The 27,107-nt window shown below is 42.1% G+C and overlaps 1 protein-coding gene across 25 annotated transcripts in view; it reads right to left on the bottom strand.

Moving 5' to 3' along the window:
* mycbp2 (MYC binding protein 2) overlaps positions 1-24,777 on the bottom strand; it is a 42,374-nt gene extending 17,597 nt beyond the window's left edge. For 10 of the 25 annotated variants that reach the window (XM_057053141.1, XM_057053183.1, XM_057053211.1 and 7 more), the window contains exons 1-49: positions 23,904-24,776; positions 22,201-22,276; positions 18,564-18,779; positions 17,689-17,842; positions 17,390-17,586; positions 16,746-16,988; positions 16,376-16,447; positions 16,148-16,244; positions 15,937-16,013; positions 14,834-14,972; positions 14,574-14,665; positions 12,953-13,157; positions 12,684-12,848; positions 12,405-12,563; positions 12,105-12,309; positions 11,840-11,985; positions 11,349-11,459; positions 10,937-11,041; positions 9,312-9,431; positions 9,133-9,214; positions 8,784-8,901; positions 8,288-8,646; positions 7,970-8,142; positions 7,698-7,823; positions 7,323-7,450; positions 7,116-7,207; positions 6,897-7,031; positions 6,698-6,781; positions 6,511-6,607; positions 6,224-6,416; positions 5,138-5,412; positions 4,713-4,934; positions 4,431-4,622; positions 3,867-4,073; positions 3,651-3,782; positions 3,359-3,537; positions 3,134-3,276; positions 2,954-3,054; positions 2,644-2,862; positions 2,323-2,545; positions 2,097-2,215; positions 1,904-1,991; positions 1,728-1,777; positions 1,446-1,618; positions 1,194-1,338; positions 869-1,075; positions 467-522; positions 281-396; positions 43-140 (exon numbers count right to left, since the gene is read on the bottom strand). In XM_057053141.1, coding sequence (XP_056909121.1) covers positions 43-140; positions 281-396; positions 467-522; positions 869-1,075; positions 1,194-1,338; positions 1,446-1,618; positions 1,728-1,777; positions 1,904-1,991; positions 2,097-2,215; positions 2,323-2,545; positions 2,644-2,862; positions 2,954-3,054; positions 3,134-3,276; positions 3,359-3,537; positions 3,651-3,782; positions 3,867-4,073; positions 4,431-4,622; positions 4,713-4,934; positions 5,138-5,412; positions 6,224-6,416; positions 6,511-6,607; positions 6,698-6,781; positions 6,897-7,031; positions 7,116-7,207; positions 7,323-7,450; positions 7,698-7,823; positions 7,970-8,142; positions 8,288-8,646; positions 8,784-8,901; positions 9,133-9,214; positions 9,312-9,431; positions 10,937-11,041; positions 11,349-11,459; positions 11,840-11,985; positions 12,105-12,309; positions 12,405-12,563; positions 12,684-12,848; positions 12,953-13,157; positions 14,574-14,665; positions 14,834-14,972; positions 15,937-16,013; positions 16,148-16,244; positions 16,376-16,447; positions 16,746-16,988; positions 17,390-17,586; positions 17,689-17,842; positions 18,564-18,779; positions 22,201-22,276; positions 23,904-24,187 — 7,395 coding nt within the window. In that variant the 5' untranslated portion in view covers positions 24,188-24,776. Of the gene's footprint in view, positions 1-42; positions 141-280; positions 397-466; positions 523-868; positions 1,076-1,193; positions 1,339-1,445; positions 1,619-1,727; positions 1,778-1,903; positions 1,992-2,096; positions 2,216-2,322; positions 2,546-2,643; positions 2,863-2,953; positions 3,055-3,133; positions 3,277-3,358; positions 3,538-3,650; positions 3,783-3,866; positions 4,074-4,430; positions 4,623-4,712; positions 4,935-5,137; positions 5,413-6,223; positions 6,417-6,510; positions 6,608-6,697; positions 6,782-6,896; positions 7,032-7,115; positions 7,208-7,322; positions 7,451-7,697; positions 7,824-7,969; positions 8,143-8,287; positions 8,647-8,783; positions 8,902-9,132; positions 9,215-9,311; positions 9,432-10,936; positions 11,042-11,348; positions 11,460-11,839; positions 11,986-12,104; positions 12,310-12,404; positions 12,564-12,683; positions 12,849-12,952; positions 13,158-14,573; positions 14,666-14,833; positions 14,973-15,936; positions 16,014-16,147; positions 16,245-16,375; positions 16,448-16,745; positions 16,989-17,389; positions 17,587-17,688; positions 17,843-18,563; positions 18,780-22,200; positions 22,277-23,903 lie in introns of all 25 variants that reach the window. The other 15 variants (XM_057053079.1, XM_057053098.1, XM_057053115.1 and 12 more) reach the window with 8 other exon arrangements.
* Between the last annotated feature and the right edge of the window lie 2,330 nt (positions 24,778-27,107).

Raw genomic sequence — 27,107 nt, 5'->3', positions numbered from 1 at the left:
GCTAGATGAACCTTTCTGTTTATGAAGTGATGAATTGCTCACCTTACTAGGCTGAGGTTCAGCCTTTGGTTTGACCATCTGAGTGCCAGGTGGTATCATGCCTTTGGGCGGGTCCTTGACTTCGACCTCCAAACCAGCATCTAAAATAGAAAAGAGTGTATTCTGCTGTGTTACACTGCAAACGCATTTAAAGATGCAGCAACAAGCAAAGTTGTTACAGTTCCCCCTTGTTGGCCATTATCAGATTGTGAAAAAGACTCTTATAGATACACTGACATACCTATTTCAATGCCGTCAATGGTGACATGGATTGTATAAAGTCCCACAGCTCCTGGAGTCCAGTTGGCACTGTAGGTTCCATCTGTGTTGGCACGAATCAGCATATTCTCACTGGGTCTGTGGGAAGTGGCCATTAATTAAAAAGAATCCGAGCAGATAATTTTTCTCTTTGTATTATCTCACTTACCTCTTTGGTGTAGGTGAAGCAAAGCGCAGCTCTTCAAAGGAGTAGTTTTCATATGCCTGAAAAACAACAGCCCATATGGAAATTAAAAACTATGATATACTGAGGGAAAAAACCTTCTTCATAACAAAACACCAGTGTTTGATTAATTCATTCATAATCTTTAATTCTGATTGCTTTTCTTTCTTACTTGGTCTGGTATTTAGACTTTTTCCTTGCCCAGAACTCATCCATAAATATATTTTTCCTTTTTGTGCATAGCAAGCACAAAAGGTTTTCTCAATAAAATATTTTTTACAGTGGCTGCAGAAGGAACCCTCCCAAAAATAGCTCCCACCTGTCTAATAGGTGTCAAAACATTAAATGAAAACAAATGTGATATAAAGTGAGCTACACAAGGCTGACCTTCATCATTGTAATAGCAATATATCGAGCCTCTTTCACAATCACTGGCTCATAGGTGGCTTCCAGCTTGGGGGTTGGCAAACCTCCAAAAGTGAGATCAGGACCAGAGGAGGAAGGTGAGGAGTTTCCAGGTAGCCGCTGGAGCTTTTTCACATTATCAGGCTGCACTGACTTCTTCTGCGACACAGGAACAGCCTTGACCTCCACCTATGATGCCAAAGATAAAGCACAAAGATGGTACTTAAACTCTAAAGCTGCTCCTTCGACTATTTAAGGTCCAGGAAATATAGAACGCTTAAATGCAGAAAGAGTGACTTCTTCTCACTTTCATATTAGGGACATGCACCACATCTCCATACTGGTCTTTGGTCTGTACAACCACAGTGGCTGGCCACCCACAGCGTATGTCATCCTTGTTCAAGATCAGTGATGTCTTCTGGGGATCTGCATAAGAGTCAGGCTGCAGCCACCTAGGTGACATTAAATGACATTTTTAGTGATTTCTATCAAAAATGTCACAACAAAAACAATCAGCTCATACTTTGCTCTTTGTCAGACACCCTTCATTATGTTTTACCTGGCAAGACGCCCTCCACTTGAGTTCTGCACACAGGTAATGAAGTCCTCAAGGAAAGAGTGTTCATTGGTTTGGAGGTGCAGGGGTAGATTTCCCTCCAGTGCTTCAAGAATTGTTGGGGAGTGGGATAAAGCAAGACCCTTCCCAAGGATCCCTGAATGTGATTTACACACCTGCAGGAGGTGAGAGAAAAATAACATTCAAGAAATGAACAGTGCATATAAAACAGTTTTTACCATAATAAGAGCGACTTAATGTTTTCAAGTTTTAAAGTTGAGTCACCTGAAGAGAAGCTTCCTCCAAAATCTCAAGATCCTCCTCCAATTCATTACCTTGAATTTATATACACAGGATTAGCATATGGTTTATGCAAGCTTAATTACAATATTAGTTTAAGTCAGAAAGCCATTGTGGACTATAGGACTATTTATGTTTTCAGAGGTTTATAATATCAATACCAATTGGGAGGGCCAGATCTTTCTTCATCAGAGCTGCAGCACACACACTGCCCAGGTACGCCAACTCTTTCTCAAGCATGATTAGACCCTGAAATCCAATAGCAAGGTGATCCACAGAGGGCAGACACAAATGCCACTTATACATAAACAGTGAATTTCAATATCGATTTATTACAGTATGGATTCTCTTTACCTCATCAACGCCAGGGTTAAATTCATAACCCACTGCTACACATTTAAAGCCATAAAAGCATGCCTTTTCGTCTTTGACATAATCAGAGGCTGTTTCCAGTGAGAACAGTAGCTCATTTCCTGAAATGAGAGGAGGACATACAAATATGTTGAGAGTTTGTAGAGAACTGAAAGTCTTGTGGTTCAGTGGAGAGAACAGCAACAATAATGATGTTCAGCCTTCTTACCTGGCAGGACAAGGACAGAGGTTGGCCAGCCAGTTGAGCCTGAGAACTTCCTGAGTTCAGTCCAGGTGTTGATGGTATCGTGGATCAAAGGTTTGCCCCCCAGGTTTGACAAATGGAGGGTACGGTTGGGAATAAGCAGACGCAGGACATCCTCAGGTTGCGCAGTACCACACTGCGGGTCAAACTCAATTGTGGTCCAGCGTACACAGTCCGGAAATGACACCTGTAGCAAGGCCAAATACAAGATAAACTAACTGAATCCTGAGAGTATCTGTGCCCCATGGACATGGATAACAGAAGTCATGCCAAAGAATAACTTACCCTGTATTGTGTTATGCTAGCCTGTTTGTAGGGGTGGTCACTTTCGATTACTGAATAGTGGTTGGAGGTGGTACAGGCCGAGAGGCCCTGCTCAGGCTGGTTGCCTGTTGTGCTGTCAGTCGACTGATTGGGATTGAAGGTGGGTGGGGCGTATTTTTGGTTGAGAGCAGAGACAGCCGGTAACAGATCCTGAACCAGTACAAAGACTTCAACAGCAGCCTGAAGAAAGAGGAGGCAGAATTGCATTATTACTCCAAAGTGGGAAGAGATAAGTCAACAGGTTGAGATTAAGAGTTTGTCCTGAGTCTACCTTGGGCACAGATGCAGCCACAGGACCAATGTAGGACAGAATAAGGGGCAAGAGCATAGAAAATAGACTGGAGGAACTTAGGAGCTCCGGGATGTCTTCCACTGGAGGAAAAAATAGAAAGCACATTGAAGATCATAAACTGTCACTAAAGATGTACTTTCAAAAGATTTTTGTCCTTACCATCAACAGCAAAAGCTCTGTGAAGCAGATCTTTTGCTGCCCTCACAACAGCATTAACCACAGACAGAGCTCTACTGCAGTTCTTGTCCTCCTCATTGGCTTTGCTCAGGAGCTGAGACTGGAGATCCCCATCGTACTCACTCCTTTATCCACAAAAAGATGTTAACTCAAAACAGGAAAGGAAAAAACTTGAGAAATGAAACATTTCAGAGGCTTATGGTTTACCTGTAGTAGAGTATTTGTGGAATCTGTCCTCTAGTCTGATTGGTCCCATTGCTGCTCAAGCTACATGTGCTGAAGGTAAATGAAACACCATCGGAGCACTGAATGGTTGTCATCCCTCCGTCCCCATTCGCTGTTCTACTGCCATAGTTACGTAGACGAACAGCATACTTTACTCCCTCCTGCAAATGATGTCACACGAGATTATGCATTCAAATCAAAATCAGTATAAAAGAGTTTAAAACTACCAGAGTAAGTTATCAGAACATGTCATTGTTTTAAGCTTACACTGTACCTTCAGTGGGACAGCCTTGTCAAGTCGTATTTCAGAAATATCACTGGGAGAATCATCAGTGCTGTAGGTGCCCTTCACTAATTCCAGAGATGTCCATCTGTGTGAATGTGCCGAGTCTCCTGGGTGCTCAGTCTACACAGGGAGAATAGCGGGTCAATAATTGTAATAGACATAATATTTGAACAATCATTTGAAAAACAGATTATAATCACTGACATCATCAGCGAGCACTTCTAGTTCATATTCGTGGATGCCCCCTCCTCCGTACACACAGACGCCAACCAGCACAACACCTGGCTTGTCCACCGTCAGACAGATGGCATCTGGTGAGCCATTTCCTGTGTTCCAGCTCCGGCCCTGGCTAGTTTTGGTAAACCGGTTAGGAGATGTTTTCACAGAGTGGAGCGAGTTCAGGCCATCAACCTAGAGGAGCAAGAAAATTGTTCAGCTCTTAGGACAATCATATTAGGTTGATTAGTTAATTAAATTTTACTATGTACTTGCTGCATAAAAATAACAAAATTGGAAGGAAAACAAAACTACAACTATGGTGTTAATTATAATGTCCAACTATTGTTTTGTGAGCAACATTTTAATATAAGAATAAATAAACTAATATTAAAAAAACGTGAACAGATAAAATTATGATAATAAATGCGATTCAAGAGGGTGAAAGAGCCACTTATGAGTGAGAATTTAGTTATTCACTGAATAAATATGAATAAAATTAATATGCAATTATCAGTAAGGAAATATTTATGTATTGTATGCATTTACTACCTCAGAACCCAGAGCAGAGGCAGTGAGCTCAGAAACAATGGAGGCCAGCAATCCACAGGTGTTAGAAACCAAATGTGGAGAAAACAGCTCCACCTCCTTCCTCAAACTCTTCCTCACAGGCAGCACAACAATCACCAACATCTTCTCCAGTACCTCCCGAAAACTGGTCATCCCCATCAGGTTTTCCTCCGTCTAACAAAAAATGAAATAGTATTTTAATCAAAACCAGCACAACATATCATATCTCCAATTTTCAAATGAAAACAACATTCAAAAGCTCACATGGCTCAGTTTCTCCATGTGGGCCACCAGCAGGGGGAAGCGGTGAGCAAGGGCAGAGTCATTCTCTGTGCTGACTTGTTTGACCAGAGAGCGCAGCAGAACCTCTCCATCATATGCGATGGGCAGAATTGATGTCAGCTTGACGGAAGTGTTGCACAGAGCTGACATTACAGCTGCCAGCAGACGGCTGCTTGATGTCCGGAAATTGGCTTCAGCAATGTCCTAAAAACAAGAATACATCTCCAATGTTATGAGGACTTTTAATTAAACACATAACCTATGTTGAGGTAGAATAATATTTTCCTTGTCAAACCAAGACTATTTTGGTAAATAAAAAAAGAAAATTAAGATATCATAATACAGTGACCTGAATCAGTCAGTCATTTTTACTGGTATCAACAACAGCTTGAGATTCCGATACAAACCTGATCAAGGCAGTTGAGTAGATCACATAGGCAGGCCCACTGCAGAGCTGGGGTTGGATAGAAAGAATGGAAGCAAGCAGTGAAGGTGTTGTGGCATTCCTGCAGCACAGCTTCCAGAAGGGTCAATGGTTGAGACAAGTAGCCCTGGGGATCATTGTCAAGCCTGGTCAGGCAGTTGTCCATTCCTTCTGATAGTATTTTCTTCAGTAGGCTGCGTGTCTTGCCCACACACTCTGCCAGCTTGCTTGACTCGTCCACCACAGCTTTGGTGCTGGCTGAATATAAGTGAAACAGAAGAAAATCGCTGCTATTTTGCTTCAGATAATGCAACATTCAGGAGTAAGTACAATTACTAAAACTAGCAATCTTTAGGGAAACACCTTATTTCTTAATTGTAAATATTATCTTTGATATAAGATGAATATTTTATTTTTAATATCTGGAATGTATTCAAAATGTGTGGACATAATGAGAAAATCAATTCCCTTTCTGCTAACACCATTAATTCATTATCAGGACCCACAAGGAATGCTGGAGCCTATCCCAGAATCAGTGGGTAAGAGGCAATAACACACCTTGGACAAGTCGTCATTTCATAACAGCACATAACCACCATTCATTAATACCCTCACATAAAGGGTCAGTTGAGAATCCCCAATCAACCAAATGTGCATATTTCTGGAATATAGGAGGAATGTGGAGGTCCCAGAGAAATTATATGCAGGCACAGGCAGAAGCAAACTACACTATTTTAATTTTATTTTTGGCAGCACTTTGGCATAGTGGTTGAACCAAGAAGATCCTGGTTTTTGATGCCCAGTTACAATTGGACATTGTGTATGCTCATTCTGTGTGCTCTCTATTATGCGAGTGGGTTTTCTCAGGGGGCTCCAGTATCGCCCACTATCACAAAGCGTACAGGTCCGATGGATCCACAGTGACGTCATGGTTGAAGCTGCAGTGGCTCAAGACTTACCTTCCATATGGCTATGAAATGCCGTGCAATCAATAGTATAAGAAGAAATACAGGCATATTCTATTATATTCTATTTAAGAACTGATTTGCTAATTTTACTGTGTCCTCACCAGCGATGGGGAAGATCTCACAGATGTACACTCTGAGGAGGCGAAGGCAGCATGTGCCAACAAAACAAAGTCTCTCCAGGTCCAGCAAGGTTGCTGTGTACTGAAAGCCCTTGAGTCCTCTAAGCTCCTCCACACCCAACACCAAAGTTGTCCAACTCCAGTGAAGAATACTCAGCAAGGAGTCAAAACATTCCTTTACAAAAACAGATGAATACAGTGATATAAACCAAGTATTGTATGGAATGTGGGGTGAGTAGTGACAGACAATAGATACAGACAATACTCACAACAGAGACTGTACGTGCAAATGAGCGCTTGAGGATATGGACTGGTTCGCTGGTCTGCTGTTTCCCTTTAGATGCATTGCCATCATTTGAGGGAAGCCTAACGTTAACATATAAAGAAGCAATTAACGAAATTACTCAGAAATATGCAAATACAAATAATTTTCACACTCAATTAAATATTACTTACCTGTAAAGAAGTTGTGGAATTTGACCTGCATTAACATCTGTACCATTGTTTGACTTCTTAGAGCTTTTGAACTGAAAAACCACACTAAAAAAAAGTAAGAAAAGACCAACATTACTTAAATTGCATTAGATAACATCATTATTGGGCATGCCTGCTAAATATAATATAATATAAATATTAAGCATTATGTATTGTATACCCATCATCAGTGGTAATGGTAGCCTGTCCATGAGAGCCACAGTCACTGCTTGGACCAGAAACTCGCGCCCACGCCACATACCACCATCCCAGCTGCAGCAGCACTGGCTCATCAAACATCATGGCATATTTCTCTCTAATATTACAAAAATAATATAGGTGCAAATATCAATTCAACATTCACTATGTTTCAGAAGATATTTGTGATCGTAAGGTTTACCTGGCAGCACAGTCATAGGCCAATACATCCGTCTCAGCCAGCAGATCTCCATCAGTTTCATGGTCTCCTCCATCAGGACCTAGCTCAAACAGCTGCACAAGAATGAGAAGACTGAGTTTTAAAGTTTATGTTACAATAGCATTAAAAGAAATGACTATAAAAAGCAACAGAGCAAAATCTTATTTCATTATTTATATAATAGCTTACTTTTATCTTGGCAGTATACTCTCCTCGTCCACCAAAGAGGCCCAGCCCACCTAGCAGGATGTCAGCATCTGCACAGAATCGAATGGCCTCCACAGAGTGGGCTGAGTAGCCCCAACCACCACCGTGACCTACAATACCCCACAAGAGATCAATCCGTAAGCATGTACAAACCACTGATCTAATTTTAACTTGGTTCCTTTTAACAACATATCATAACTGTATTGTGTATTGATGCTTTAGTACTTTAGCTTATCTGACAGTGAACCATCAGGTGTAACAGATACCAACATTAAAGAAAAATCTGAAACAAATAAATAAATATCTACCTGCATCTCCTGTCATGCAGTATTAAACATCAATAAAGAGCCCACTTACTCTCAAAGCGGTTCACCACACTATAGTCTTCCTTGGAATAGACCTTCATCACTGCCTGGGTTTCTTCCTCTGCACTGGCTACACCCATCTTCAGCTCTTGCATGGCTGCCAGGGTATCCAAACAACCTGAGCAGACCACCAAGGATAGTTCTTAACATTGCTTTTGTAATTCTAATTTGACAAGGCAGAATTTCTACAAGCACGTCACCATATCTATATTTTAGAAATTATAATACAGTGGAAGAAGGTTAATGGCAGTGATGCACGATTACCGAGAATGTGGAGGGCTCCATGAGAGCGCGTAGTGGTGGCATGTGATCCTGAAGGCAATGCAAGCTCAGGGCTAAGGATGCTACAGTGGGCTTGCAGGTCTGTAGCAGAGGACATTCTGGCATCTGCTATTACTGCATTGTAACACAGCATTTCTCTTGTAGCTGGGAGGAACCTAAGTATAAAGAGAGCCAAGGGGAAAAGCAAAAAGATGGTTCCATTTCAAACTATTGAAATCTGTAAGCTAACTAAACAATATGGTAGAGTCAGTTTACAGTTTTTTAAAGGTAAGATAATAGGTGCATGGTCCTTGGACTGACCTCCAGATGACATCATACACTGGATCCAGGCACAGGCCAAATCCTTGCAACTCCTCCTGTTCAGAGTCATTGAATGTCCGGCAGCTTCCATCCATTTTGTTGATCAGCAAACATTTAAATGGAGGTGACTCAGACACAAAGGAGGGCACCAGGCCAATAATTTGCTTGCTGGCAAAGATCTCCGAAGTGGCAAGGACATGGGAATTGATGAGGGCCTCATCAATTCGCAAGAATGTCTGGTCCCCACTTGCACCAATCCAAGTTGCCTTGCGTCCATATTTGGCACCAATGTTGGGCATGGGAGATGGCTTGGCATTCCAGTAGGGCATATCTAGAATAGGCCGCCCCAGCTGTCCTTTCTGCAATAAAAGTTAACAGATTCAGACTTCTCACTGCAGTTTGTGTAACTGTTTTATAACAGGACCTTCATGTGCATTTGAATGTTCTACAGCTTTAACAAAGTATCGACACAAAGTGTGGGAAATCTGTTTCCTACCGAAAAGCTGCCAAAGGTGAACACCTGACCATCTATGAGGAGAACGGCTGTGTGGTTACTGCCTGCTGTCACCTGCACACTCGGACCTGGCAGGGCCTGCACCAAAGTGGGAGAACCCCTGATACGGATAAAAAAAAAAAAAAGATCTAGTTTAGGTTTCATAGACTCATATGGCAAAATTAGCCAGTAATACACGCAGTGAATAGGAGGCCTTCGGTATAGACATTCAGTTTTTACACTTCCGTGGTTAGTTAAGTTTAACTGTACCCCTCTCAATCGATTGTGGCTTTTTTACCTTCTTCCATGCACACTAGACAGACAAGTCAATGTATTTTTCCCCCACACGTACCTGGAGTTGACATCTCCATGTCCAAGCTGCCCATGCTGCCCATAGCCAAATGTGTAGACGTCTCCGTTTTCCATCAGCACAACTGCAAGCAAAAATACAATGTTTGTTTGTCCGCATAAAAAAACTAAATGATTGATTTGACTACCTTCTTAAAATACGGGTGAAGGAAATTAACCCACCTGAATGATGAAAACCACAGCTGACCTGTACAGCTCTCAATTCACAGTCAAATCTCACAGCACCAGGGGGATAGGTGGTGATTTTGCTGGCATCCTTCTCGCCACGCTCGCTGCTACCATCTACAATACAAAATTTAGAATCAGGCCTTTTGAGTACATGGCAGGGGGGGATCAGTGGCAGCTGCAGACCGCAGAGGTGCGTATCCCTGCAGAATCCTGGCAAACAAATCTGGAAGGAAAAAATGTATACAAAAGGAATGGTGGAAAACGGGAAAGCATGCTGAAAGACAATTTTGGACAAAATGCCTCTGAAGCATAAGGGCTTTTGGCAACCAGTTCTATTATTAAAATATTAATTATTGCTTAGCAATTCTTGTTTCATTCAAATGCTGTGTTTAACAGGAATGAGTGAATCTGGTGTACCCTGAGCCCAATGCAAGAGGTTACAGTTGTGATGTAAGGTGAAAAACTTCCGCAAAGAACTCCAGGCTACAATAACAATGGCAGTTTCTATTTTGGGGACACAGAAACAGGTGTAGTTCACCTTTATTACAGGCTTTGATATTCCACCCTTCGAAAAAATGGCTCATGGCTTCAACATTTATGAGAGATGGATTGAGGAAATGATGATAGACTCTGAATTTTAGAAGTGTATTCCAATAACTTACACTTGCAACTATGCATCATCCTTAAACTGTGTCACAAAAGTAAAATGTTAAAGCACTGAGGGACAGGATCAATTTTTGTTTTGCATATAAGAGTGGAACAATAAAGCAGTCATTTATCCTCATGCATCCAAAACTGATGCATCAGCACAGAGAGCCTAAAGCATGCCATGTTGAAGTCTTCCTCCCATTATTTTTAAACCGACATCCCCAATCCAACATATACACACACTGCAACAGCAACAATTTAATCCAAAATTAATCTGCACTTAATTTTTACTCTGCAGACACAGATAAAAAAGCTTGTATTTGTCCAGCTGCTGTGTAAATTATAATGACTGTAGACAGTTTGTACTTTTGGATACAGTAGGTGCCATGTATTGTTATTGCCATAGATGGAGAGGTAATACAAGACAGACAACAAGGCAAAACAGAAAATAAGATGATGGCATTGGTTTTACATTTGGTTAAAGTGTTAAAATAAGGCTCATTCATTAATGATCCCACACCAAGTAAAGGTGTTCATCTGCCTGAGGTCGACTTATGCATATAATCCTTTGTAGCTCAAAATTTGCTGCCCTATAATTTTTCTGTCCTTGTAATTACTTTGTTCTTGCATGCAAGGACAGATAAAGAACAGGAATGGTGAATTTTAAAAAAAACAAATAAACATAAACATTAGTAAGCATTCCAATGTCAAGTTTACCAATTCCTTACAAAATAAACTGTAGCAAAGATCTGAAAGAAAATCATAAAGGAACCAGCTTGTGAGTAATGTTTAACCCAGCCAGTGTAAAACTTTCTTCACTGTGATTCCTTTACATTAGATTGCATTATATTTTACCATGAAACCTGGTAAGTACATGAGAGCGTGAGAGAGGAGGTGGTCGGGACAGCCAGATTTGGAGATGAGTCAAAAGGATGTCTCTGCACCCGCTGAGAGAGTGAAGACCATAGTACCTTTGTGCTTGTCCCGTTTATGCCTTAGTGCCTGAAGGGGTCTTATTCTGGCTAGGGCCTGCTCACGCTGGTTCATAAAAATGGGACCAGGAAAAACAAGGGGGCCTGGGGAGAAAGAAACTTTCACATGCATGCACAATGCTCACAAATGGGATAGAACATATGGTAATACTACACCAAAAAACACACACAGAAAAAAACTAAGACAAGCAAGGGAGCAAACACCAAGGCACCGCACCCAGGCTGAGGCAGCACCTGGAGGTTATAAGTGCTGGGGGAAAAAATGGAATGGACACAGAATATTCAGTCCCGAGCCCTGCTTTGTCATTTTCACCCAGACTCATTTCACCTAGATTCATGAAACAGAATCTACACAGCCCATAAATATTTCCTCCTTCGCCTTGATCCATACCTCTGCCTTCCTCGAGCCTGTGTCGACGATTGATCCTCTGACGTTTCTCCTCCTGGCGGATCTGAATGTGCTCCTCGATGTTCACTCCTGGAGGGGGAGGGACAGGCACAGCTGAAAACACAAGGCCCCAGATACAGGCAGGCCAGCGGAAGACAGAGATGGGTGGACGGAGGGGAGCAGAGCAAAACAAAACAAAACAAAACAACACAAACATCAATGAATGATGGACAGACAATGGAGAAGCAATGCATTTGCAAAACACGGAAATAAAACAAGATGAGCAGCAACAGGAGTGCAAAATATAGTGCAGTAAAAATACAACAGTATCATATTTGCAGCATAAGCAGCATTGCTTCATGAGACAGACAGAAATGCTGATATAAAATAGCATTTTGAATATGACATTTAATTGAGCAGAACAAGACTGAATGATGTGAGGTGAGGTGTAATTACTGTGTAAAAGATGAATAAAACCCTAAGACTGAGCATACCTAGCAGCAGGTCCAATGGAATCATCTCTTTGACCGCATCAAAGATGCCTCTCTGCCTGGCTTCTTGACCATCCAGCTCTCTGGCACATGCTTTACAACATCCACACACTGAGCAGCCAGACTCGCCAGACCCACAGCCACAGATACTGTTTAATGATAGACAAGGACAAACACATGTAAATTCTTTAGCAGAAATTGTTACCTGTTTGTCTCACAAACAGAAATTTTAGTTTTTTTAAGATCTTGTGTTTGGGTGTCCTCTTACCCTCCTGGTACTCTGTCTGGCCGTCCACTGCTAACACAGCTGGCACCATAACCAGTGCAGTCGCCACACACAGTGCACACCATGCACTGGTCCAACTTCCATTTATGCATGCCTGGTTGGCACATCATACTCTTTTCTTCTTTCTCTTCCAGCTCATCCTCCAAGTCTTCATCCATGGCTGTGGCCATGCTCTCTACACCAAATGCTAAAATAGAAACAGAAACCAAATAAGTCAGACCACATGCACAGCGATATATTTTTGGCGCATAGTTGCTTGACATTATTTGTCCATGTCCTCACCTTTTCCTGCCTGGCTCATGGATCCTGTGTCTCTGCCACACTGACCCTTGTTATTCACCCCGAATGTCCACACTTCACCATTCTTGGTCAAAACACATGTGTGAGCCTTACCCATAGCAACCTGAGTTACAAAGTGACCTTTCAGATCTGTCACTTGGCCTGTGGATTAGAAGGAGAAATATTGAAGAAAAATAATTGACAAATTTATAGACAATACAACCAGAGGAACAAATATCTTTAAGCCAAAAGGTTGAGACAGCTTTGCTTTGCTTCACTCACAAGTGCTGTCACTGTAAATAGCATCTTTGCCAAACATGTAGAGCTCTCCATCCTTGGTAACAATACTGCTGCTGCCATTGTTACAAGCTGTATACACAGCTGTCTTTGTCTCTAATTTGATCATCTTCTTGGGCTTGTAAGGCTTGGGCTGCCTGCGACTTTTAGCTGCAAAGGAAAATCACACACGTCACAGCAAATCGAACGAAAGAAACGACTGAGCTTAAAACAGGTCAAACATAAATAAGGAAGATTGATGTAAATCAGCTTACTGGACTCGCCATCCTCTCCTTTGCTGGCAGAGCCTGTAAAGAACACACTGCCATCCTCAGCCACAAGCAGCGCGTGAGATCCATCGTGGCCCACTGAGAATTGAGTGATCTTGGGTGATTTTGTGACAGGCAATTCCACCCATTTCCCTGCTGATGGCCCACCCTGCTTTATACCCAGACTCTGGTATTTTCCTGTGTAGTAAATCTGTTAAGACATAAAAGTATTGGTTTTAGTGCTGATGGCCACAGGTTAATATTGGGGATTTATTTATATGTCAGCGGAGGTTTGAGCCAACAGTGTAAATATTTCAGAACTTTTCTATCTTTATATCATTTTAATAAATTATGTCTCTACTGCCAATGCAGATAAATAGAACTATATTGCAATTACCTAATTTTTAGCATTTTCAACATTAAATGTACCACAGGTATACCCATAGGGGGAGTGCTTAACTCACGCAATTCTGGTACAACAAAACTAGGAATATGAAGTTCATGACAAATAGTAAAAAGGTGATAAGTTGTTAAACATGGATATATTCTAATTACCCTACAAGAAAGGGTGCCATTGTATTTTTTTTTTAAAGTCACATTCATTTTTTCATGACAGATGTATGAACCTACGCAAGAAAATATGGAATCATTACTGAAAATAAAATGTAGAATATATAATATATTCATTTTCAGCCTTAGTTTGAAACCATTCCAACGTCCACATAATTTAAAGAATGGAAGTAACCCAACATTATACACAGTTGGAATTGAGACAGCATTTATAATGCCATTCATCTTACCATTGCAAAGACAGAATTATAACACCAGTGCAAACGGCAGCTTGTAAAGCATTAAAAAAAATTGGTGTATAACCTTTGACTCTTGTTATTATCACATGTCAGACATGTTCACCCAGAGTGATAAATGAACTTTGTTCAAAAGCAGAGTTTAGCTGCACATATTTTACCCATTAGGTCACTCTGAGATAGTTTAATCTTTGGAGTAAGTGAACTGTGAGATTAGGAGAAATATGCAATCGTCAACTGCCCTGGACAACTATCTATAGAAGACTCAACCCGCAGCACACCTTCCTTGTAAAGACACATTCAACCACACCCAAACAAACAACGCGGCATTCTTATCTTGCCAACACTGCCAGAAGAAAAAAATGCAAAATATTTCCCGTGACAATGGAATACCTGACTGAAACTACAAGGCCAACCAACAACAAACTGTAAAGTATTCATTCCTGAAATGAAACAGGTCAGAAGTTAGATGAGATATTTTAATTACTTCCAGGTTAGTATGGATATAAGCTTATGAACCCATTGGCGTATAGCAATAACTGATGTGGATCAATAGAACAAGAAGACAACAGCAACCCCCCCACTCCACCAATCATTCATTCCCTATTTCAAAAGAGGCACAGTATGAGCTTAAATACGTCCAATCCTGAGAAATTCTTGGTGACGCCAGAATGTTCATCTTGCCAAAAGAAGGAACAAACAAGATGAAATAGAATTAATGTGAGGATTTCCCCTTGATTCTAGTGCCCTAGACAAAATCTAGTAGGGTAATATTCCAACTTTACTGTGTGTTAAACATTTTAGGAGATGTTCATGCTCACCTTTCCTGAAGCTGTTTTCATCAGAGCAAACTCCCTGCCAGCTCCAATCAATGCAGCCTCTTCATCGAAGCCTGTGCCTGAGAAGCAACATTCTATTTACAACCAAATAGATAAAGTCACAAGGTTGGAAGTGCATGTTTCTTTCTTTCAATGTGATATTTGGAAAATTTGTGATGCAGCAATAACACGATATGAAATGTACAAATCCAAGTAAAGAAGCCACTGACAACAACATTGCCGTTATATTTTCAGTCACTTACTGATAATGTGGAGGTCCTTCTCCAGGTCAAAGAGAGAAATCCCACAGGCATGCAGACATTTCCTTGCCAGCTTCAGCTGCAACTCCTGCTGCAGGGCTGGGTCAGAACTCATGGTATAGATCCGTACCACAAAACCATCCTGTAGAAGCCACAGCCGACAGAAAGAAAGTGATTCATGACATACTGTAACTGTGCATGATTTCTGAATTTCTGAAGTGTGTGCACTCAGCTATAGTGGTAAAAAGATTGTGTCAAACCAACATTAAGATTGCATCTACCAACTGAAGCCTAAAGTTGGATAATTTGGGATTATGTCATGGCTGCATCATTGACAGAGTCACATAACACACCATTACGGCCAAAATGAATTGAACATCAATTTATCTTAATAGTATGAATGATGAGACATCTATTAAAATTGTGGATCAATCACAACATAGAAATTAGTGGAGATTTTAAGAAAGGAAAAAGCTAAAAAGACAATCTAGTGAGAAAATAATGAGAACCCATTGTACACTGTTGTTTTAACTATGTGGATTCTACAGATGATGGCAGGTAGACCACGGAAAAAGCACCTTTTAAAATACTACCTAATAATAATCCCTCACAGCCGTTAATACAGTATGTGGTCTGTGGAGCATTCGATACACTGCAGCACCCTGACTTCTGAGGGCTCTCCATTCCAACGGTCTCACCCAACAGATGGACTTCCATGCGCATGTGCAATGGCAGACATGACGTGGGTCTCTCATCGCCCAAATCCAATTCACAGTATAGAATGTTTGAGCAGTTAAAAGCTGAGAATATTAACTCTAGGCACATCTGGTGTCACTCCCACTCACAGCCACACCCATAACCACAGGACACAGCAACACTTGACACTGAGGCACAGCTGGTGATCAGCTGTAGGTCCTTCACACTGATAACAACGGACAGATGATCTACAATTCCATCCAAGTGAAATGACACCAGGAATAGGTCAAGCCTTTTCTAATATATTAAAATTACATAAACAACCAAATAAATATGTACAGTGATGAAAATGTGACACCACTGCATGCATCTCAATCACAGATAATCTCAAAATAAACTAAGATACTTACATCTTTGCAGGCAGCAATCTGGTTTATGTATTCTCCATCAGTGAAGATAATGTTCTGCCCATCTTGACCATGTTGACCTTCCAAGAAAACAAATGTAAATTAATATATAATTATATAGTGTTCTGCTGCGTTCCATTTTGCTGGCTAACTTATATATGTGATGTATTTAAGTTTCCATCTAATACAAAAGCAATATGCGTTATGTTCGTACCTGGCATAATGACAGACCCTTCAGGATCCAGAGTCTCAGGGTTGATCTTAATGGCTGTCAAAGTGTGGTTACTTGTGTCCCGATACAACAAATAGCCCTAAAGGCACAAAATCATCATAGTGACAATGTTCTTAATGCAACCTTTGTGATAATAACATGTTTTAATATCTGTTTTTTCGGTTTAAACACATGCAACATGAATTCAAATTACATAGGAAAAAACACTACCTGAGCAAATCCCAACCACGATCGTTTCTCCGTTCGGTTCCTGACACGAGATGTGGAGTTGTACACATGGCCCTGTGAAGATTTAATAACACACGCAACGATGAGCACAAACACTGACAAAAGTTTTAAAGGTCTTTTTGATGTCGTTTTACTGACATTTATTGCAAAATGTCAGCTATGACAGAGCTTGTCATACTATGATTTCTCATCCTCACATCATCCAAAAGTGCCGGAACACTGCAATGCCCGCTTTTATTAAGTCTTTATATTTTAAACTATTGGTGCGAGTATTAAACAGGCAGATGAAAACAAAAATGCCAACGCAAAACTCACAATATCTTTTAATGGCTAAACTAATCATGTGACGTACCCTGACAGTGCCGCTGTAGCCAGAACCCACTTTGTAGAGACCATCTTTGCACAGCAAATACAGGAAGGACCCATCAGTCTGTAAAAGGCAGTGTTCATCCTCATCAATGGCCACCTCCTTGAGGACCCACTTGTTCATTAGGGCTGCACGTTTGATGCCATTTCCAAACCAATCTTGAATTTGAATTTTTCCAACCAGCACAGCTTGGACACTCCTCTGTAGTGCATTCAGTATGGTTGGAACCTGGTAGGAGTTTAAAGACAGTAGGTTTGTAAATACCTAAGGTGGCATTTAAAAGAGCAACTGGCAACACAATTTCGCCAAAGGTTATATTTTTCTTTCTTCCACAGGGTAGGTGTGGTGCAATTTCTTCTTTCACTTAAATTCACCTTCATAGATTTATAATCACTATGGCGGTGTAACACACATTACTGTATACACTGCTCACTCATACATAAAGCATGCAAGATATGTCTTCCTGACAGGCTGCCAGCCATTAAGGTGATTCATAGTGCGGGGGTTAGGAGACGGGCAGCCAAACAGGAGACAAAGCACTAGACTGTTTTGAATAAATGCACAAGGCTACAGCAGAATAACGTATCTGTACTGTATCATAATCTGTTCCATTTAAACTGGTTATTTACCTGTATTGTCTGGCATGCATGGCTGCCATTATTGGTGAGGATTGCAGAAACTGCCTGGAGGATTTTACCAGTGTCTCCCCAGGCTACCACCAGGCTGAAGAGGCAGGCGCAGGACAGGGCAGTGATGGCCTGTCCTGTTGGGTCATTTGGGCCTGTGCTCCGCACGGTGGTCTCCAACAACAACTGAAAAAGAGACTCTGAACGGAAAAAAAGAAAATTGCCAGATGATACATGTATAAATGAAGGCATATTAATCAGCTCAATAAAGATTTTGTTTACACAAATAATCTCAGCCTTACCCAGAACATCAGGAGGTTCAGTCTGAAAACCCTCAGGCTGTTGCCCCTGCAGCATGTCCAATAAGGCCTGCAGGCTACGCAGGCACAGAGATGGGTGAGAGAACCGAGTCTCCTTAATCAGCTCAAACACGCCGCACAGGCCAATGCCGATGATCTGCACATGAACATACAGTCACAAACCCATAAATCCATCGCTAATTTTTTATTTTCAGAAGTCTCAAAATAATAACTGCTTCTCAAATAACAATGGTGAAATCAAAGCACACGTTATGAATACTCAAGTGTAAAACTACAGTCTACTAAAGAATCATAAAATGTTCTCACTAAGCTGTACAGTTAATGTTTTTAAACATGGCTGCACCATTTATATAAGTAACGTGACAACGTCACAATTCTCCACCTGTTTCAGATCATCAATTTAAAAAGAAATGCTGCTCTGTCACACAAATGGCACCAGTATCATTTTTTTTTAAATTTCCAATAACATCAACTACAATTTCAAGTATCGCATGACTCAGTCACACATTGTGTTAGTCAACTAATCAAATATGGGCAATAGGCAGGTTAACCAGCATGTATTTTCATTTTCAGTAATGCCTTGATTAAAGAAAGTTAGGTACAAACAACTGCAAACTGTAAAGAATTATTTACAGAGTGCCAGGCTTGTAAAGAAAGAGGAATCTGAGAAAAGAAAATCACAAGCTGGACTCCTGACAAGACAAAATGTCTTAAAGTAGCGCCAGATATTTCTGTGATTTAGAGACTGAATGCTGGATACATTCCTCTGGTGCTCAATCCCTCCGGTAAAGACCCGCCCTCTCCTTGATACACTGGTAGTGCCATTAAAGACAGCCAAACGCGCTCCCTGCCCGTACCTTTGGCAGCTTCACAGCTGGCTCCCGGTACTCCTCCTCCTCCTCGCTGTCAGAGTCCCCGCTCTGCACCGAGCTCCTGGAAGCCAGCGCCAGGGAGGCCTCTCTTTGTTGCCAGTCCAGCACGCAGTGCCGCACGTTGCAATAGACGTTGAACGCTGACGGGTTGCTGTGCAGCTTGATGTCAGGCACAAAGAGGGCTCCATCTAGACACTCAGCCTGCGGATCAGACACAGAGCGCTTGATTAGCATCAACAAGGCAAAAATAAAAGTGGGAGTAAAAACTGACGGCCACAGAAATTGTGAGTTGTGCTTCATCAGGTCTTTCCTCTCTTATAGTGCACATTTTAACTCGGTAATCTCCGGTACCATGATTTTTAAAAACTGCACGATGTTTTCTGAACATGTTATGGAAGGGAAAGTATTATTCTGTCCTGTTCGGTGCTGCAACCTTTGGAGAATCCTATTGATCAAGTGTGTCTTGTTGCTCTGTTATTACATACAAGATGGGTGATGTCATCCATTTGAAGAAAGGATTTGGTTTTGAGCTTGAAAAAAATATATATATATTTATATTTTCTGCCCTCTCATCTGTGTACTACGCTCCCGTCGTGCTGCAGAAATGTGATTTATGACAAAGTGACAGGCGAGGGGAACAGTGCCTGGAAAGCAGCAGCCCTAACAGAAAGCAAAACAGAAACAAAAAAAAACAAAACCTTTTGCAACCTCAAAATGTGTTTCTTGGGAGGGGATGGGAATTAGAGGGTGGACTATTAAAGACCAGAATAATTACATGGTAAAACTGGAGTATCTGGGGCAAAAATTCCAAGCCTTTACCATTTGCTTTTATACGTACAATATTTTCAATGATGAAAAATCGCTGTACCCAAAATATACATCAAACATTAAAATATAACCCTTTCATGATTTGTCTTTTCAATGCAAACCACATTGAGAGCAGCGTTCCCACCTTCACTGTGAATTTAGAGTCTATAGGAAACCGACACTTCAAAACAATATTAATCATAAGGGTAAATCATATTTGGAATGTACAGTAACTGCACTATAGGGGCTTTTAAATGGTTTGGAATGGGCGCGTCCACAACGGGGAGCAACACATATCTGTAGGGTGACATGTGGAGGGCCGGGGTCAGCGGGAAGGTGCTGGAGCCTGCCTGAGCTGCATATGGGCGAAGGAAGGGCCCTGTGTGAGCATTTGAGGGGTCGGTGCCTTGCCCAAGGGTACCTCGGCAGTGCTCTGAAGGTGCCCTAACATCTCCCCCTTGAGATCTTCTCACTGGTCTAAAAAATAGGCATTTCTGACCATTTGTGTGTCAAAATAACTGTTTTTTATCTATTATTTCAAAACAAGAGGATCAAATCTGTCACACCCCTTTAAATACTAAAGCAAAAAATAAATAAATAACCTTCACCCCGACTAATATGAGCTTGATTAAAGGAAATGGAAACAGGACGGCATCAGTGTGGTGATGTGGGAAAACATTAAGTTGCTTAGCAACAGGCCATCATGCCCAAGCCGGAGCCACTCCCGAGTGTCAATCCATCAGTCAGGATTCATGTGTGAATGGCACCGCCAGCACCTGACCACAGCTGCCCGCCGCCTTCAGGTCGGACACCCGACCACCTCGCACCAGAGACACAAGATCACGCCACGTTTTAATCGCGCTCATTGGTCACCAGAGCTGGAATTTACATAGCATACAAAATCATCACCGTTATCTCAGCTCGTGATAAGAACCTTCATGAGCACCAGTGTCACATGGTCGATGTGGACTTCCATTCTGATCAGACACATCGGCGTGATTACAGATCGTGATCGTGGACTTTTCTACTCATCTTCAACCATTTCAGGTATTTTAAGATATGTCTGTTTTCCACATTCACGCCCCGGTGACAGAGACTTGGGGGGGAGCTCATGGAGAACACAATTTAATCACATTTACACACCAAAGACACAGCTCCAGGGGCTATTTTGGGATTTGTGGTCTCGCTCAGGGATTGAACCAACAACGTTTGCTTCACTCATTCTTAAATGATACTGGAGCTTCATTATAGGGGCTAAGTAATAATCTAGTTTGCAGCCCTTGAACAAAGAGGATGGTTCTTGCTTTTACACTAATCTCCTTCACCTTTTAGCAGTTAAAGACACACAAGACCTTCAGTCCAATTGGAGAACCCAAAATAGCGCCTCACTCATCACAACGTCGCTGATCAGCTGAACATGTAAACATGTGATAAACACGAGCATAAAATCAAGACCTGTCAAATAACTGCGTTCAAGATTTCATCTATTTTACAAACAACTTATACAGACAGGCTTTATAGTCACCACCAACCTGAGCATATTTCTCTGAGGTGTTGTCTGCTTGGGAGTAACATGTTGATCAAAATGTAGAGGAAAACATTGTTGCACTGCCCTTCTAATACTGACAAACAGAGTGACTGACACTGACAACCTTTAGGATCTGTCAATCCCACCCCAACTGTGGAGAAGAAATCATCTGAAATTCCTCTGCTGAATCGTACATATGTAAACAATAGAACGGGAAAAACAACAAAAATCAACAACAGAACTGAAACTATTGATTGGATTCACTTTAAAAGTTCAATCCCGTGTTGGTGGGATCAGATTCAGGCGTCTTTTCCTGACGACAGACGTCCATCTGGACACTAAAAGCTCAGACTGGTCCAGCAGGGACAGTGGACCTTCTGGACCTGCACACAGGATCTCTGGAGCTCAGCCCCACTGACCGGTCCAGTCTGTGACCTCGTGTTTGCTTTTCATCCTCTTATTATCAGCTGCGACGCAGCTGTGTGGGTTACAGGTTATTTATTTAAAAAGACATTTGCAAAAATATAGATATAAAAAATAAGTGCCATTCCACTTTGGCCTTCTTGAATGCAGACTAATAAATAATAAACATAATAATACATATACATTTTTATCATCAGACTTAAGGAATTACTGACTGAAGAGGCTAAAGGCAAGTTAAAGAAAGGGGAAATAACTATTAGAATTTTAAAAGGAATCTCTTCAAACCCAGGGAAGGTTTTACACAACATACAGCTCATCATAAAATTATACAGACATAATTATTCGATGCTAAATAAGAATATGTACATTATTCCTGCTTAATGTTTAGTAGTTTACAATTGTCAAAGCGCGGCGAACTGTTAAAATAACATAACAAAAAGTATCGAAGCTTTCATGCCGAAAGCAGCCGACAGGCAGCTAAAGGAACCTTTATCTTTGATGTTGTAGTAACTCTGAGAGGAATTTAGCATTAAAATGGTTTCACCGACCAGAAAGAATGATCAGAATAGGAAGGTTTTATTCTTTGGTATCTGGAGTATTTTACAAGGACAGTTCTCTTCCACAGAGCTGCCTCCATTTCAGCCTTTTGGAGACAGCAGCTTTCACCTGATTACTAGTAGCTGCTGTCACATGACCGGTGCGAGCGTAGCCAACGCAATTAGACAATCCCGTTTTATGACATTCAGCCCTACCCCTGGTTAAAAAAAAAAGAAAAAAAAAGTGAAATTGCAATCAGAGCAGTTTTAAAAGCAATTAAATTGAGTGGAGTCATTATGTGTAATGGTCTAATGTGTCGTTGCTCACCTTTGTTCGGGATTTGACCTTTGACTTGACTTTCTGTCGCCTTTTCAGCTTCTTCTTACTCAAAGCCTTCTTTCCCCTGAAAGCAAACAGCAACACTCAGTTTTTCCATGCCCTGCACGCTTCGCTGATGGTTACAGCAAAACACGTATTTCAAGGTACTTTCTTTCGTTTTCAAAGAAAGTCAAGGAGACGACGTGAGCCAGCCATCCTCCTCCACCCTCATTTGAGAAATGATCTTTTAAATATTGACCCCATATCACCAGTCAACACCACGGCTGTGCAAGTTGCTCCATTGCTTGATATTGTTATGAACATAGGTGAAAGTAATATAGTTCTTAATGCACGCCACCGCAGTTTGAGACAAATGGAACTTACGTGGGATGGGGTCAAAGGTGAGACTGCTGCCAATACAGGTGACAGGGTGGCGCCGACCCATGTTAAATGAAACTGTCTACATAGGGAGGGAGGGTCCTGATTCTGCTGCCAACCTGCTGTTTTTCTAATGGTCTTATAAATAACTAGATTGTATGTGGTTAATTTAGATTGCATTTGACATGTGCTAAGACCTTGTCACCATCCCAAAGTAGCACCCAAATGTGCTCCTGAGGGCGCTCCGTGTCACTCCTATGTCTTAATTTGAGTGCAGGTTGCAAAAGGAGCCTGGCGCTACAGAACTTAATAAACACCAGTGCATTTCAGCGTGAATTGATCTATATGAAGCGGTAAATCTGGAATAAAGTGTCATTTGTTGGGGCGGATGCTGCAGCTCAGTCCACAACCTGGGCGGAGTGACGTAACTCCATTGCCCTGTTTTGCCAGAAAAGCAAAGGAGTTTAACCCCCCCGAGTCACCAAGCTTACGTGCCAGGGTGAAATGCAACGATATCCCGACGTGTTTAAATGTCCTTTTGGTTTCATTTGCAGTGGGGGGAAAAGAACCAAATCTGATTTTAGATGAACCTGGGGATGGGCTGATGCCCCTCAACGTCAGTAACTAGCTAACGAAACAGTGACGTCGCTGGGCCTAAACCCATATAAAACACAACTAATTGTGCTGATCAAGCTGTTTGGCGGCGGATTCTATGGCGAGAATTGGCGCCTTGTTAAATATCACAAAACGGAAAATAAAATACACGATCATTATGGGCTGCCAGCAGTATGTCAGTTAGCATCTAGCAAGCACACGCAAAAGCAATTGCCCAAAACATTGAAACGGTCCTGACAGCTAGCGGATTATATTGCTCTGGATACCGCTAAACACATATGGGTTTTTGAGTTATTACAGTACACGCGAATACTGATTTGGATTTTTGATTTCTTGCCAATGTTTCATTAACCACGTTGTCAAAGACAGCTAGTACGTAAACCATCCCCACAAGGTTGGAATAACGCAGCGTTAGCTTAGCTGACTCAGATAAGCTAGGGAAGTCAAAACGAAATGATACATTGCACCCTGCAACAAATGTGGATGGAAATATTGGGGTTTAAAACAATTGCAATGTAAATTGCTGTCGCAATCGGACGAATTAGGTGTGTGACACAATTCTGAGTAGCTCAAACATCGCCAATACACCACATCGGTGTAGGTGGTGTTAACTAGCGTGCAGCTAAGCGAGGGTTAACGCTTATGTCGCCAGCTTACTTGGCCTCACAAATGACAGACTGGCGTCTGAAATATCTTTATATTCTACGTTTGACACTTACCTTCCTTGATTTATCCCTTGCTCTTTATCATTAATAGCTGAGGTGTAAATCCGTCTGTATTTATCGGCCAAAGCTCGCCCTGAGAGTAAAAGCTGGTACCGAGTCCGACAGTCCGACTGGGCTCCGGGTGTCGGGCAAGAACCCATTCCAGTACCAATCGTAGAAAGGTCGGCTCCTGCTCCAGAAACGACCCTGACTCCCAGTCCCATCAACGGTGATGAGGAAGACAGGATCCCTCCACCACCGGCGGCCGCCGGCGCTGCCGCAGCAGCAGCACACATCATCGTTTTGGAGAACAATGCATAAATCACACAAATAATAACACAGCTAGACCGTGTCTAGCCATCAGATGCGAACCGCTTCACGTCAATTTTTCCACGTCACAGTATTTTGTCCACTTCCTGCAGCAACAAATCCCACAATTAGCATCCGCGATCCTCGGTTGTGACGAGCGCAAAACCGTGGTGCAGCTACCGCGCTCGCTCCTGCGATCCTACCGCAGCCTGGAAACGGTGCTTGTCCCCACAAAATAGGTGTCGTCCAGCCATCACAACTTCCTCGTCAACGCACTAATTTCCAGGCATCGCTGCGTCGGGCATCGAAGACAACCGTCCCTTGAATGCTGCTTGACCCCAGAGAGGCAGCACCCTTACTCGGGCTGCCATCTTAGCTCCATCCTCGCTCCCCTCCCTGGCTGAGGGCTGCGTCGCTGGCATGCCGGGATATCTTCATGCGACTATAACCGGCGATGCTGTCATTGATTTACTGGAGCGGATACCATGCTGCTTTAGACGTCGCTGCTGCTGCTGCTGCTGCTGAAAAAAAAATGACAGCAGCACATGAGAGCGCAGGATCTATCTTTTGCTTGCAGGCCGTGCACGGTTGCACCAAGGTCTTTGATTCACAGAGGTTTGGGAGACACCTCCCATTCTAATCTGCTTGGTGCCATGATTTATAGAAGCTATTCCTGCCTCGTTTTGGATGTAAACAGCGTTGTGATTATAAGGAATAGCCCAATCTTGGGCCAAGGTTTGCTTGGTGATGATGTGCCAAACCAAAACTCCAGTTATCACAATGGATCCAGTCATTTTGGTTAATAAAGGCACAGATGTTTCAGATCAGAAGGCATTTACAAAGCTAAAAAAGGTCCCCCATGATCAGGGTGTGTAGTAAGAACTGGTTGAACTGTGCTACACCTTCACCTTCAGTGGAACCAAACATGGACGGTGATAAAAATGATGTTTAGACTTTTTTAGTCCCCGTCAGGGACAAGCGAGTAGGAGGAGCAGTCTGCAGAGCTGATCACGCTGGGAGGGAGACAGCAGTCAAAACATTGCAAAGGTGGACGCACTGTGGTGCAAACAGCACAAGCGCCCGTCACTGACGCATGCTGTGGAACCTGCAGCAGCAACACATCCCCCATCTGCAGCAAATTCACCGTCTCCCTCTTTCATTTTTGCATATACGGAGACAAATGCATGAGTGTGGATGTGACTGCGCAGGGAAATACAACATACACAAGCCTAAGCGGTGATTTATTGGCCGAGGAACAGTGCGATGGCCCAATGACAACAGAGGGGTGGGTCTGCCGTCTCTTCTCATAGCAACCCAGGAAGCCTTCACGGGATGGATGTATCAGTGATGACAGCCCGCCGAGCATCACTAACTTGGGAGACTGTCCTAAAAGGGGTATCAGCGAGGACATGGCCTTTATTGAAATCCATCTGCTGCAGGATATCTGTGCTTTCTGTTCAGGGGCCTAATGGGTGGTTTGGTCCAAGAGGATGCACCCTCATCCAGAGGTGGCTCATTTGACCCCAGCTTGTCTCGGCTCTGTTGTGCATCGGCAGCTAAAGACAGTAGAGACGGGAAGCAAACCACCGGCCTTGAAAAAGATGTGACGAGCAAGACAGCCAAGCTGGTTAAGACGGAATCGGGAGGAAAGGCACCTTTCTGGGCGCCTCACGCACAGAAAGCAGACTAATTAATCTAAACCCTGAATAGGAGCTTTTAGGAAATAGAAGAACAACTAAGGCTTCTAAATATCTGTGTTATCAAACACGAGGAATCACGAAGGGTGAGCTGAGATATCCAGGGAGGAATATCACGACATTTACCTCTGCTCAGCATCCGTCAGTGACTACAAACATGTCCTGCTTATGCTGCATACTGCTAACGTGCAACACTACGTCTCACAGTGTCAATGATGCTGATTTCTTTTACAACGTAAAGTATTTCTTTTGTCTGAGGGGAGGACGTGGCGGCAGCAAAGCCTCTTTTTTAATCTTCACATCCAGTGTGAGTGAATTTCCTCAGTGAGGCTAAAAACTGATCCATTTTTTGAGCTATTACTTTAAAGAGTGACCTGGAAATTAATCATTTTTATTGTTTTATTTTTACTCTGAGGTATTTTCTACAGCAGTGATCTGTAATCAGGTCAAAACTGCTGGTCTGGTGAGTCAAAGTTAATGAAACTGTCCCCAAATCTTAGAAGAACTGAACTGGTCTGGTCTGTGTTCCAAAACTATATTAATAAAACATCTGGAATCCAAATCATCAAAGCTGTTGTGTTGACTTTCCTGCTCATTTACATCTGGTTTCTGCTAAAGTAGAACAGGTTATGCAGATCATTTAATAAGTTATATGTTTTGAGCTGCCAATCCAGTCATTCCATCATGATGGGTCAATTCACGCTCCCACTGTTTCTATATCTGATCAGTACTTAGAGTCTCTCATAGTCTTCTTGCTTATTATTATTATTATTATTATTATTATTATTATTATTATTATTATTATTATTATTATTACTACTACTACTACTACTACTACTACTACTACTACTACACACATATGTCTGTGTAAGGTCTCACAGCTGATAATATCAGATTATAAAACAAACCTCTGAGCTTCCTCCAGAGCTCACAGACTGGACTGGATCCAGGCTACCAAAGCATTTCTGCAGCACTGATGGTTCCTAAGGTCACCGTGGCCTCCATCATTCTGAAATGGGAGAAGTTTGGACCAACCAGGACTCTTGTCAGAGCTGAGTGTCCAACCTGAGCCATCTGAGGGGAAAAGGGTCTCAGTACGAGACGTGAGCATGAACCCAGAGGTCACTCTGGCTGAGCTGCAGATGGAAGAAGGTTCCTGAAGGTCAACCTTCACTGCAGCACTCAACCATCTGAGACTTTTTAGTGTGTCCTC

This window comes from Takifugu flavidus, chromosome 1, assembly GCF_003711565.1.
Source record: "Takifugu flavidus isolate HTHZ2018 chromosome 1, ASM371156v2, whole genome shotgun sequence".
NCBI classification, from domain to species: Eukaryota; Metazoa; Chordata; class Actinopteri; order Tetraodontiformes; family Tetraodontidae; genus Takifugu; species Takifugu flavidus.
Note: the sequence above shows the minus strand (reverse complement) of the source record. Positions and strands in the feature narration are given on the sequence as shown.